Consider the following 13,911-nt stretch of genomic DNA (forward strand, 5'->3'; position numbering starts at 1 on the left):
GTTTCTTTGCTTGTCTAACTCATGTTCATCTTCTCAGACGTGATATAAGCATCAACTCCTCCAGATAGTCTTACCACACCCTTTCCCTCACTCTCTGAAACCTAGGTTCCATACATTCCTTTAAGCTCACAGAGAATCCAGTGAAGAGCTCTGTGTTTAGCTTTAATACCAAATACTGTGCTTAGGGACTTCCCTGGTGGCTCAGTGGTTAAGAATTCGCTTACCAATGCAGGGGACACGGATTTGATGCCTGGTCCCCGAAGATCCCACATGCCACGGAGCAACTAAGCCCGTGCGCCACAACTACTGAAGCCCACGTGCCTAGAGCCCATGCTCCACAACAAGAGAAGCCATCGCAATGAAAAGCCCACGCACTGCAACGAAGAGTACCCCCCGCTCGCTGCAACTAGAGAAAGCCCATGCACAGCAACAAAGACCAAACGCAGCCAAAAAATAATAATAATAATAAAATAAATTTATTTTAAAAATGCTGTGCTTGGGCTTCCCTGGTGTCGCAGTGGTTGAGAGTCCGCCTGCCGATGCAGGGGACACGGGTTCATGCTTCGGTGCGGGAAGATCCCACATGCCGCGGAGCGGCTGGGCCCGTGAGCCATGGCCGCTGAGCCTGTGCGTCCAGAGCCTGTGCTCCGCAACGGGAGAGGCCACAGCAGTGAGAGGCTGGCGTACTGAAAAAAAAAAAAAAAGCTGTGCTTACATATTTAGCAGACACATTGGTGTTCCATTTTCCTGAGCAAAGATTTGGGCAGTTGGACCCGACCTGAGGTCACAGTGCTGACAGTTGACAGGTTTCGTGTGGTTGGCTGAGTGCTTTACAATCGTTGAATTCAACCATTCATTCAGGAAGTATTTATTGAGCACATACTATGTGTTAGCCCTGTTCTGGGCACTAGGGATACATCAGAGGACAAGACAGACAAAGACCCCTGTCCTTGTGGAGCTCACATTCTAAGGAAGGAGACATACAATAAAATAAGCATCATAATAAGAATTATCTGGTGTGCTAGAAGATAATCTGAGTAATGGAAAAAAAAGAGGAGGTGGAGCAGGGTCAGAAGCAGGAGTGGGAGCGTGGGGGGTGCAGGAGAGGCACATTGAAGGGTCAGTGGGCTCCACAGGGGTGAGGATTGAACAGAGGCTGAAGGAAACGAGGGACGGAGCCACGTGGACGGCTGCGGAGAGAGTGGGGCAGGCGGAGAGAACGGCCGGTGCAAGGGCCCGGAGGCACAGCCAGCCGAGCTCATTCAGGGAACAGCCAGGAGACCTGTGTGCCTGGAGCAGAATCAGCAAAGGGAGAGTAGGGGCAGCAGAGCGTCTGTACTCATTACTCAACATCAAGAGATGTTACCTGAGTCCAGATGTGCAGCTTCTCTTGGCAGATCAGAAGCTCTGGCCATACTAAGCACATATTCTCATGCAACGTTGGTCAGCGCAGAGCACAGCCTGCCCACCTGAGATGGGCGTCCACCGTCCAGTGAGCCACAGACCCTGCCCCATCCATGTGTCTCATCTCCACACCCTGCGGGCCCCTGTGGGCAGCTGAGGCCGTGGCACTAGGCAGTAGCCTCTGGCAAGGATGCCCAAACCCGCCACCAACTCCCTGCCCTCAGCCCTGCCTTGACTGTCCTCTGCCCTGATCTGTGCCTGTTCCGTGTAAGCCCAGTGAAGACTTCTGCTAGGCAATACTCTGAAAAGGAAGGAAGCCCACATAGATGAAAGGGAGTTTCATTCCTGATTCTGCAAAGGAGACTCTTCCTTTGGAAAGAATGAATGGACTTCTCGAAATGTGTGCACAGGCTTGTGGGGAGGGTCGCCAAGGGACCCGGGAAGCATTGCTCTTGCTCTGTCATACTTGTCTCCTGTCCTGACAGCAGGGCTTCAGGGGGATTTTATTTCCTTTTTCAAAAATGAACTTATTAACCAAACCCAAACCTGTGTCTTGATCATACCCTCACACCCAGTAGGATGGCTACTATGAAAAAAAAAAATCCAAAAAACAGAAAATAACAAGTGTTGGTGAAGATGTGGAGAAATTGGAACCCTGTACACGGTTGGTGGGGATGTAAAATGGTGCAGCCACTATGGAAAATAGTATGGCAGTTCCTCAAAAAATAGAACATAGAACCACCACATGGTCCAGCAGTTCCACTTCTGAGTGTCTACCCCCAAAGCATGGCAAGCAGGGACTCAAACAGATATCTGTACACCATGTTCTTAGCATCGTTATTCACAACAGCCACAAAGGCGGAAGCCACCCAAATGTCCAGTGACAGATGAATAGATAAACAGAATGTGTGTATCCGTACAAGGGGATATTACTCAGCCTTGTAAAGATAGGACATTCTGACACCTGCTACAACATGTATGAATCTTGAAGACATTATGCTGAGTGAAATAAGCCAGTCACAAAGGGACAAATACTGTAAGATTCCCCTTATAAGAGGTCCCTAGAGTATTCACATTCATGGAAACACTAGGGATACTTTCTATGAAAGTAGAAAGGTAGTTGCCAGGGGCTGGGTTGAGGAGAAATGGGGAGTTAGTGTTTAATGGAGACAGTTTCAGTTTGGGATGATGAAAAAGATCTGAAGAGGGTGGTGGTGATGGTGGGACAGCAATGTGCACGCAATTAATGCCACTGAACTCTACACTTTAAAATGGTTAAAATGGTAAAGACTGTGTTGTGCATGCTTACCACAATAAAAAACTTAAAATGAAATTTTTAAAAATCAAAAAACAATATTGAGGGCTTCCCTGGTGGCACAGTGGTTGAGAGTCCGCCTGCCGATGCAGGGGACACGGGTTCGTGCCCCGGTCTGGGAAGGTCCCACATGCCGCGGAGCGGCCGGGCCCGTGAGCCATGGCCGCTGAGCCTGCGCTCCACAACGGGAGAGGCCACAACAGTGAGAGGCCCGCGTACCGCACCGCCAAAAAAAAAAAAAAAAAAAAATATATATATATATATATATATATAGAGAGAGAGAGAGAGAGAGAGAGGTATCTCTTTATAATATATATCTATACATATCTATATCTTTGTATCTGTATCTATATCTATCTATCTATATGTATATAGACAGAGAGAGAGAGAAGCATGTACTTAGAGAGCTGGGTCACTGGGTTTACATCTTGCCTCTGCCACCTAGTAGCTGCATGACCTGAGCCAAGTTAATGAACTTGTTCCCCTCTGCGAGGAGGCGGGATTAACCCAGTACCCCGTCCTGCAGCCATTGTTGTGAGGGTCATTGGAGCATGTGTGTGCCCGGCCCCCAGGGAGCCCCTGTAAGGCTCACGTGGACATCAGCCCAGCTACAGAAACCTGTCCCCAGACCCTGCCTTTAGTGGATATTGAGGGGAAATGGCAGTGATCACCCCCACTCCCTTGAGAAACTGACAACCAAGCGAAATAAATGAGGTCCTCAGGGACTCTGGAGCCACTCTCAGAGTGGACCCTGTGCGAGAGGGATCTGGGGTGGGAGAGAGAGAGAGGAGAGAGAAAAAAGGAAAAGGACGTTTCTCCAGAGCAGGCAGATCTCATTCCCAAGGCTCCAGGACAGTGACCCCAGTTGTGCTGACCTCCGAGAACACCGTCAGCCATGGGCTTCATCTGGGCATCATGAGAGGCTTCAAGTAACAGTTACAGGGTTTATGCCAACGAGCAGGTATATTAACATACACTCACTTCCTTTAGCATTTGAGTCCCTGCGAGAGAATCCTCTTCAGGTGGAAATGGTTCCAAAGACCTTCGGATGCCAACTACAGAAGGACTGGGGGTGGCACTAAGGGGGAGCGTTCACATGTTCTGTTGGTCTCAGCTTTGAGAGCGATGCCCTGGCTGGGAATACACTCACCTGGGCCAGACTGCTAGTGCCGGCTCCAGTGGATGTTTCCCCAGTCCAGCCTCAACACTGGCTCTATCACAACTGCAGGACACACCTCAGCAACAATCCACAGGGAAATTTGAAAAGGCAAGGTTTATTACTCACAGATCCTGGGGGGTACACGGCATGTCCGGGGCCACACAGTGAGGTCACGGGGAGGGGGTTGGGAGGAAAAAGAGAGAGAACAGTCTTGAGGTTCTGCCTTTATTGAGGTCAAGGATGGGGTGTCTCGAGTTGCTCTGGGTCGCTCTTTATTGGCGAATTTAAAACATAAGAGCAGGAATTATGGTGCAGGTAGGGAAAATCAAGGTCACTCAAGTGGTCACTTATCTGGGTCACCCAGGATTTCTGAAAAGGGAACTTCCAGGGTGGGGTCACCTGTCTCCTCATCTAGTTGTGTAGCTGGCGATGTGTTTACTGCGGTGGATGCCTTTGGAATGGGGGCATCCATTAGGGGATCAAAGCCTAATGTCGGGCACTTATATCACAACCAGAAAAGCTCATGGCCAGGCACTCACACTACTGTCCCCACTAGACTTTGGGAAGACAGTTGTGTCTGAGAGTGGTCCAGCTTGATTTCATACTGCGTTTCGTTCCTTCCACAGTCTTCCTTAACCCACTTCCCTCTTGTTTTAATTTGGGCTGTCCTAGAAGCAGACCCTTGGACAAGCATTAGAATTCAGTGGTCAGGGGCTTCCCTGGTGGTCCAGTGGCTAAGACTCCGTGCTCCCAATGCAGGGTACCCAGGTTCAATCTGTGGTCAGGGAACTAGATCCCACATGCTGCAACTAAGAGTTTGCATGCTGCAACTAACACCTGGTGCAGCCAAATAAATATAAAAAAAGAAAAAGGAAAGAAGGAATTCAGCAGTCACATGGAGTGCAGGACGTAAGACAGAGAAGGGACAATTGCTAATAAAAGGTGAGCGATGGAGCTTACAACACTATGGGCACCTTAAGCTTAATTCACCTGTGGGAACCCAGGCAGACAGCGTGGAGGGACCACACCCAGGGGGCGAGGGAGCTGGGACTGATGCACCAACTCCCATCGGTCAAGTCTTCAAGGAAATTGAGGCAGATTCTGACCATTGAAAGGCAGTAGAGTTCTCTAAATTAATAACACCTGAATAATATGGCAGCCCCGGGGGCACCCCTAGCCATCTGCTACCTTCCTCTTCCCTGCAGCCCTCACCCCCAGATCCTCCTGGTCAGAACCCAAGTCTGGCTTGAGGCTGTATTTCTCTCTCTAGTCACCAGGGAAGTGAGCACTTTCAGAACGATGGCCTGGGTGGTAGCAGAGACAGAGAATGGGCGTGTGAGTCAGTCCTGCCATAACATCATGGGGCCACTGGACACCAAGCTTGTCAGGGGGGAGAATGATTTTTAAAGAAATAACTTTTTTTACCAAGTTTAATCATATGTGGTCACTTGGAGCCATGAAAAAGGCAGAGAAGGAAAGTAGGTAGATTTTTTTGGTTATTATTCTAACCGTATTCCCTGGGAGATTTAGAACAATTTCCACCAAGGCCAGAGTTCTATAGATCTTCCCTGGAAATTGCTTCTCCAGCACCACCTTCACTGAAATTAAAGACAGAGCAACACGAGTGCAGATGATGTAGTACAAGGAAATTGTCTGTGAAAATCCCTGACTGTAGATGCCACATAAAACGGCGGGGTTAATGTCATGCTGTTGGGATATGTTTGCCCTCACAGTATGGAAGTCCTTATGTGTATCGACATTTCAGCTAGAGCCTGTTCACCTTCATTAAGCCACAGGCTATGACGATTTCCTGTTACCTTAGGTATTTTTCGGTTTAACCATTGTCACCAAAGTTCTCTAGTTTTATTAGTCCCAATCAACCTTTAAAATTGCCTGATGAGATAGAATTTATCTTTCAAAATCCCAGTTCAGTAACCACTTTCTCTGTGAAGCCTTCTCTGACCTCCTTCTCCTGTGCCCAGCAGAATGAATCTTCTCTGCCCTGTATTGGTTAGGGAGGCACATGGCTGCAAGTACAGAAACCCCAACTAATGGTGACTGAGGCAAATAGGGGATTCATTTTCTCACAGAGTAAGAAGTACGGAGGGAAGTGGTTTCTGGCATTAGATCAGCTGGTGAATGGCGTTCTCAGGGCTCTCTGCTCCCCTTAACATGTTGTTGTGTTTTGTCATGCTTATTGTCTCATGGTCACATAATGGCTGCTGGCATTCCAGACATCACATCTGAGTTCAAGGCAGGAAGAAACGGTGACTTTAGTTGAATCTGTCCCTTATTCTCATTGCCCAAAATTGTGTCACATGACCATGGCTAGTACCAGGGAGGTTAGAAAAGCTGAATATATTGTCATTCAAAGCAACGAGAAAGTTTGATTTCTTGGAAGTTACTTCTCGTTATTATTATTTTCACTCTGGCTCTTTTTATCACCTTGGCTGTAGCTGTTACCTGTTGCCACAATAATGCTGTGTAACAAATGGCCTCCAAACCTCAGTGACATACAACAATAAACATTTATTTAGCCCATGGGTGTCTGGGGTTCAGCAGAACTGGGTTGAGCTTGGCCAGGCTCAGCGGGGCTCGCCCGTGTCTGAGGCCGAGCTGCTCGCCAGCTGACCTCTGACAGTCTCAGCTGGGAGAGTGCGGATGACTGGCAGCAGCTGCTGGGCCAGTCATGCTATTCGGCCACTTCCCTTGACAGCTTCTGAAGGTGACACCAGCTACTCTGTGAGCACCCCCCGCCTTGGAACCCATTCACTCCAGGTGAGTGGGGCCCTCATTCTGTGCAAGCTTGGGACGGGGTAGAGAGGAACGTGTGAAGGATGCAGATGCTGCCATTCAAGAGAAGGGAGGCAGATACATGAACCTGAAACAGGGCCCGGGGTCGTGGCAGCACAGGGTCGATGTCAAAGTACAGATGCCCTGTTAGGTTCCTGGAGAAGAGAAGCCCCTGTGGTCTGAGACTTGAGCTGAAGCTCACACAGGTGCCCCTGTCCTCTCCAGACACCGTCACTCATCTTTAGAACATGGCCCGCATTGGCCTGTCCTGGTTGCTGTAGCTGGGCTGCAGTTTCCACGTGGACCAGTTTCCATGTGGGCGGTCCCGGGTATTGGGCCAGCTCAGCCATTTTTGAGACTTCCAATCTGTCTTGTGTTTTGTAGCGCACCTTGTAAACATAATAACATTAAAGAACATCATCTAACAACTCCCCATCTGGAAGTTTATCCTAGATATGCAAAAGGATATATGTTTAAAGATTTTTCTTGCAACACTGGTTGTGGTCCATTCATTTATAAAGGAAAATCGGGATTCACTCAAAATACAGAGGTAGCGAGGGTTTACCCATGTTCATGCTGATCACATTTATACTTGTATGTAAATGGTATATTTATGGACGTAGACAATGGACTTGAGGACACGGGGAGGGGGAAGGGTAAGCTGGGATGAAGTGAGAGAGTGGCATGGACCTATATACACTACCAAATGTAAAATAGATAGCTAGTGGGAAGCAGCTGCATAGCACAGGGAGATCAGCTCGGTGCTTTGTGACCACCTGGAGGGGTGGGATAGGGAGGGTGGGAGGGAGACGCAAGAGGGAGGGGATATGGGAACATATGTATATGTATAGCTGATTCACTTTGTTATAAAGCAGAAACTAACACACCATTGTAAAGCAATTATACTCCAATCAAGATGTTAAAAATAAATACATAAATAAGGACATCAGTGGCTCCGAAAGGGCAGCCCCCAAAAGTGGATGGCTAGGATTCAGAAACCATCCCTCCCTCTGTGTGGTTGGAGAAGACAGCTTATTAGTAGGCGAGCTGAAAACAGAAAGTGGAGATGGGGTAGCAGATCAGAAACGACCTCTGCAGCGGGCGGCAGCCGGGCCCCACGGGAAGGCTTGGAGAGGGTGCTTGGATGAGTTACGATGCTCTCTGAGGTGCCTGGGAGACGGGTCCATAACGCCCTGCCTCCCATGGGAGTTAGAGGAACTGAGTGAGAGAGTCCTTGGGAAGGGCCGGAGCAGGCCTAAGTTTCTGGCCCCACGAAGAGTGGCGAATGTTATTAATAGTGATGGTACTATTATCCTTGTCAATGATGCTATTGTTATATCCTTTGGAAATGTAGGACTGGTCAAATTAATCCCCAGATGCCTCATTCTCTAAGATACGTGGACCAGTGGTATTGACAGGACCATCGATACCACACTTCCAGTAGGCTCTCTGCCTCTTCAAGTTTGACTTTGTACATTTGTTTTGTTCCTCGATGCTGTTTTGGTTTTGTGTTTTTATGAGTAGTAGACCGTTTTTAGAGCAGTTTTAGGTTCACAGCATAACTGAACAGAGGATACAGAGTTCCCACATCCCTCTGCCCCCGTCACACACGCAGCACCCCCATCAATATCTTGTTCTGTTTTGTTTGTTCTTCCGGTGGGATCCCGATTTCCAGTGGGTAACATGGTTAGAAGAGAGTTCCTTGTAAGCAGAGTGGCATGCCGCCCTCAGATGCCAGGAGGTGCTGTGCAGCTGGAAAGGAGCCCCATGGCCTGGCAGGCCCCTGGGTGTCAGAGGAGCTTTGTCACAGGGTATCTGAGGGTTGGCGTCCCCACCTCACGCTGCCTTGCGCACAGCACCAACTTGGCTTTCAACAGCCATCACCCTTGAAAGCACAGAGAGCCTGGCAGATCTATTCATTTCTGGTCCTAATCCAAGTGTTGACATTGCCATGCGTTCGATGGAGCTTCTTGCCTCGAAACAGGATCAATACATAGTATTGGAACATGGTCTTGGAGAGAGAGTTTACGGACTTGTAAGCGGCATTGGGGGTTTTAGCCTGTTGAGTATGTCAGCTACGCACAGCTTATTTAGTTCTTGGTTAATCCACAGATGTGTAACTCTGTTCCAATTACTGCATTTGGCTATCCCTGCAAAGATAATGATAAAGCCTGCATAATATGGGATCAGCCAAATCATACGGCAAAAGAGGGTTTGAGTCCATTGCAACTTGGGAATGTATATTCTGACTCACCCACAAAGCTATAAAATACAGCACTAATTTTTTTTAATTGACATTTCCACTCCCCCCACCCCGAAAAAACACCCCACAGGCAAAAAACTTTGTACAGCTTATGAATAGACCAATCAGTAGAAAGTTATTTTTAAGGCTTCTCGGCATGGCTGGCTTCCCAGGCTCACCAGAGATTAGAAGAGTGTAAGAAAGAGTCCTGACCTCTCAAACCTCCCACCACCTACAAAAATCACATAAGAAACACAAATTCAAGGTGGACAAATCAGAAAATATGGATAGGAATTATAAAGTGCAGATAGAGTTACACCAACCAAGGGAAAAACTATTTTGATTTATGGTCTTACAAACTCTTAAGTGTGTGTATATGTATGCACTCATATACATAAATAATTTAACAAAAAAGAGGTTGTACACAATGTTTTATAGCATTTTTTATTTAACAAGGGATCGTAAATGCCTTTCCTTGTCACTAAATATGAATTTACATAATCCCTGTTAACAGTATTTCCTTGAATGATGAATCATTACTTACATAATGCATCCCCTATGGTATATTTTGTTAGGCTTTGGTAATTTATTATAATCAGTATTTTGGAATGAATATCCCTGTTGCATATGTTCCTGTGCCCTTGTCTGATACTTCCACAGAATCAAGTGTTAAGATGCACTTTAGAATCTTACAATCTGGTTTAAAAGACCAAACACATAGATGTGAAAAAGAGAATCAGTTCATAAAAGGGGAGGAGTGTCTAAATGAATGCAACAGCCAAGAGTCAAAGGCCAGAGAGATCGTCTCATGCTTGAGTTGCTCCAGAAGGCTTCTAGAAGGACAGCTGCAAGTGACAGAAATGCAAATCAGCTTAAGTATCAAAGGCACATTATCAGCTCATGAAATTGGAGAGTGCACGTTGGTTTCAGGCTGAGCTGGGCCCAGAGTTCACATGGTGTCACTGGGCACGTGTGTGTGTGTGTGTACACACGTGTGTATCCACCTGTCCTACCGCTTGGTTCGGCTCCTTGCTGGGTGAGCTCACTCTCAGGCAGGCTCTCTAGGGCAGCTGCAGACTCAGGTGGTGCTTTTATCTCCAAGGGGAGAGGCCCCCTTTCCCAGCTTCTCCGTTGACCCCTGCCCGGCCCCTTGAAGACCTCTTGCCCACCCACCACTGCCTGATGGAGAATGGCGTGTTCCGGTGCCCAGCCTGGGCCCTGTGCCCATGCCCTGTGGTGAGGTGGGTGGGGTATGTGATAGAGGCCCTTCCTGCAGAGCAATTAGCCAAAGGAAAAGATGCTGGGAGGTCAAAATACGAGAGAGAAATGACTCCTGAGGATGCTGGAACTTGAAGGATGAGCAGCCACGCCCATTAGAAGTTTGGGGCTGCAAATAACAGGGAAACTCCAAATCAAATGGGCCTGTTTGCCGGTATGTTATGCTATGAAGTCCAGAGGCAGGGGGTGGCTCAGGGATCATGTGATCAATGGCTCAGTGACGTCATTACATTGACTCAGGGTCAACTTCATCTCAAGTCAGAGTTCTCTCAATTTGTTGGCCAATGGCAGTCAGGACTCCCAGCTTCCTGGTCCACAGCTGGAGGGTGAGGACCCACTCTCTGTGGCAAGGACTGTAAAGCCTTTCCTGCCATCTGATTGGGCCAGCCAAGGTCATGTGCCCACCCCTGAACCAATAGTCATCCCTGAGGAATACTGCACCCTGATTGGCCCATCGGGGTGATCTACTCCTGGAGGAAAGGGTGGAGCCACCTTCCACATGGGAGCAAAACTGGGGTCCTATTAGGAAGGAGTGGAGGATGGATGCTGAGTGGTCAACCAACAATGGACTGTGAATAAGATCTCATTAATTAGAGAGGAGACATAGAGTTGGTTAAGGTAGAGAAGTGATTTGTGGCCCAAAGGTAGAATTCCAAGGAATGCCTTGGTTATGGTTGACCAAGGATGTGGAAGCAAGATTGCAGGGGCTGTCCTGCAGGGAACAGGAGTGTGAACAAACTCAGTAGGAAGTATTCATCTATTTGTTCCTTCATTGCACATAAATTTATTGAGCACCTACTATGCACCAGGCCCTGTGCTGAGTGCTGGGGATCAATGAGATAAAGTTCATACCCTCATGGACTTTTAGAGGGGGAAAGAGACAACAAACAAATTAATCGAACATAAAATAGGTCAAGAAAAACAAAGCAGAAAAAAGGGGGTGAAGAGAAAGGGGAGGGAGAGGAGTCCAAGGCCCCTTGCTTTGACTGACATTAACCCAGGGACCTGAAGGACATGGAGGACGGAGCCAAGTTGATCTGGGGGAACGTGTTCTGGGCAGAGGGAACAGCACGTGTAAAGGCCCTGGGGCAGGCATCCGTGGTGTGTTTGGAGACCTAGGAGGTGGACAAGGTGGGAGGGTGGGAGGTGGCAGGCATTGCACCGACTTTGTACATGGTGTAATGACTCTGAGTTTAACCCCTTCTCTCCTCTCTTCCAGGCCATGTACATGTTCTATGCGCTGGCGATTGTGTGTGATGACTTCTTTGTCCCCTCCTTGGAAAAGATCTGTGAGGTATGTGTCTGAGCCCTGGTATTGCTCCAGCCTCCCCCACTGAGGTCCTGGGGAGCCCTCCATGCAGGTGGGGTGGGAAGGCCAGGCACCAGCATGCTTCAGAGCCACGGGCAGTATTAGTGCAAAAACATCTCCAATCTGCTTAGAATTTCAGTGTGCAGATCCGTTGCTGGGCTTTAACCCTCACGGCCAGTGGTCCTGCCCCACTGGGCGTCACTCAAGGTGCCCTGGGCTCTGCTCCTGCTTTCTTTTTTTTTTTTTTTTTTTTGCTGGTACACGGGCCTCTCACTGCTGTGGCCTCTCCCGTTGCGGAGCACAGGCTCCGGACGCGCAGGCTCAGCGGCCATGGCTCACGGGCCCAGCCGCTCTGTGGCATGTGGGACCTTCCCGGACCAGGGCACGAACCCGTGTCCCCTGCATCGGCAGGTGGACTCTCAACCACTGCGCCACCAGGGAAGCCCCTGACTTAATTTTTAAGTCCACTAATTCTATGACTGTGTTTTGTTAAGGTTATCCATTGCTTTTTTTTTTTTTTTTTTTGCGGTACGCGGGCCTCTCACTGTTGTGGCCTCTCCCGTGGCGGAGCACAGGCTCCAGACGCGCAGGCTCAGCGGCCATGGCTCACGGGCCCAGCCGCTCCGCGGCATGTGGGATCCTCCTGGACCGGGGCACGAACCCGTGTCCCCTGCCTCGGCAGGCGGACTCTCAACCACTGCGCCACCAGGGAAGCCCCTGCCTTCTTTCTCTTTAAGCCTGGCTCCTCCTTTCTCCCCTCACTTCCTCCATCCTCCTCACTGCCCTTTCCTTCTGCCGCTGCCGTAACCCTCCCTCGTGATTCGATTCGTGGGGTCCTCACAGAGTGAGAAGTCTTCAGCCATACCTCCACTGCCCTTCCTCTCCGTGTATGTGCAGAGACGCTCCAGGCAGAGGCCTGAAAGGCAAGACGATGAAAGAACTGGCCACAGAGACCAGGAAATCAGCCCGGTGAATGCCAGGCTGAACACCAGGTTACACCCCTTTCATGTGAAAACACTTAGCATATCTAGAACTCTTTCATTCTCTTGCTTCTTTCATCTCTTTTTCTGGTTTGAAATGTAGTTTGCTTTATCTGGAAGCTTTCTGTTTTATTTTATTTTTAATTCAGAATCCCATTTGCAGAAGGGGTCTCTTCCCCAGATGCACTTCCTGTCCATCCAGAACGCCTGCTCCTTCACGTAGCCTTCAGCCTGGGCTGACCCTCCCTTTCTTCCCTCCCTTCCCCCCAGTGTCTGATTCACTGGGTCTTGGGGGACAGTGGGGAACAGAGGTAGCATTTCTGTTAAGTTTCCAGTTGATATGGAGACTTGGTCTGGAAGACACACTTCGAGAACTGCTGACTGAAGCAGTTTCTTCCACATTCTGAAGTCTGTTAGTTTTGTGTACTTAAAGCAATAAAAGAGAATCATGCCACAGCAACCGTGGAGAGGCCCCGGGAGTGGAGGTGGGAAGTGGGAAAGGAAAATCAGTGATCTGGTCTCTGAGATGGACGCCGGCCAGCATGGAAGCCTTTTGTCCAAAGTGGTTGAACGTGAGAACAGGGTCACCTGATGGAAAAGAGGAGAAAGCATGGAAGCACCTATAATCGGGCTCAGCTGTGATCTCTGAAATCCACCATTTGGCAGTTTACTCCTCATGTGAAGCAAACTACTCTCTGTCCCACACGTTTTTTTAATAACAAGGTTAAGACCTCGTGCTGGAAATGTACATACAATTGTCAGAACGGGTTCTCCTCCATTGAGGAGACCCATAGCACCTGTGAGCACAGCCCTTGGGGAGGAATCAGGGTGAAACACAGCGTGGGCCTTGCCGTCGCGGGGCCGTGAGACGCGGGGCAGCTCCAGAGTGAGACTCAGGGGCAGGTGAAGCGCTGGAGCTGGAGACGCAGAGGGAAAAGGAGGTGAGAGAGTGACTGGGCCTTGGGATCGGGGAAGGGCTTGTGCAGGGGCAGGATGGGAGCAGCGGTCTCAGTGGCAACGTCTTACAAGGACGGATATTTAAGCCGAGAAGAGTCTGAGCAGGAGAACCAAGTCTGGAGAACCCGGGGCGGGACTCAGCGTGCTTGCGTGTGGGGAGCCCTGGGGACGCCAGGCTGGGGCATCAGGGGGGAGCTGGGAAAGCTTCTGAGGACTGTTCCGATAGATGGAAAGGGTCCTGAGGCAGGAAGACCCCCCAGCTGGTGACTCTAAGCACCCAGTGCCAGGTGGCCAGGGCCAAAGTGAGTGAGGGGTGAAAGGGGAGGGGAGGTGAAGGAGGAAGAAACAAAGTGAGTGAACGAAGGAGCGAGAGGAGCAGGAGATCAGCCGGGCTGTGGAGTCCACGGCTGATGCCCGAGCTGGAGCGGACACAGCAGGGAGAGGACAAACCAGCCACGGAGCGTGAGCGCTGTT

General features: G+C 49.4%; 1 protein-coding gene across 1 annotated transcript in view; it reads left to right on the plus strand.

The window, feature by feature from the left end:
* Window positions 1-13,911, plus strand: part of SLC24A3 (solute carrier family 24 member 3) — a gene marked incomplete at its 5' end in the record, with an annotated part of 470,984 nt that overhangs the window by 326,757 nt on the left and 130,316 nt on the right. Inside the window, one exon of the mRNA XM_082644790.1 lies at window positions 11,411-11,485. Within this exon, the coding sequence (XP_082500916.1) occupies window positions 11,411-11,485 (75 nt within the window). The remainder of the gene's footprint in view (window positions 1-11,410; window positions 11,486-13,911) is intronic.

This window comes from Mesoplodon mirus (genome assembly GCF_964341445.2).
Source record: "Mesoplodon mirus genome assembly, chromosome: 15".
Classification (NCBI taxonomy): Eukaryota; Metazoa; Chordata; class Mammalia; order Artiodactyla; family Ziphiidae; genus Mesoplodon; species Mesoplodon mirus.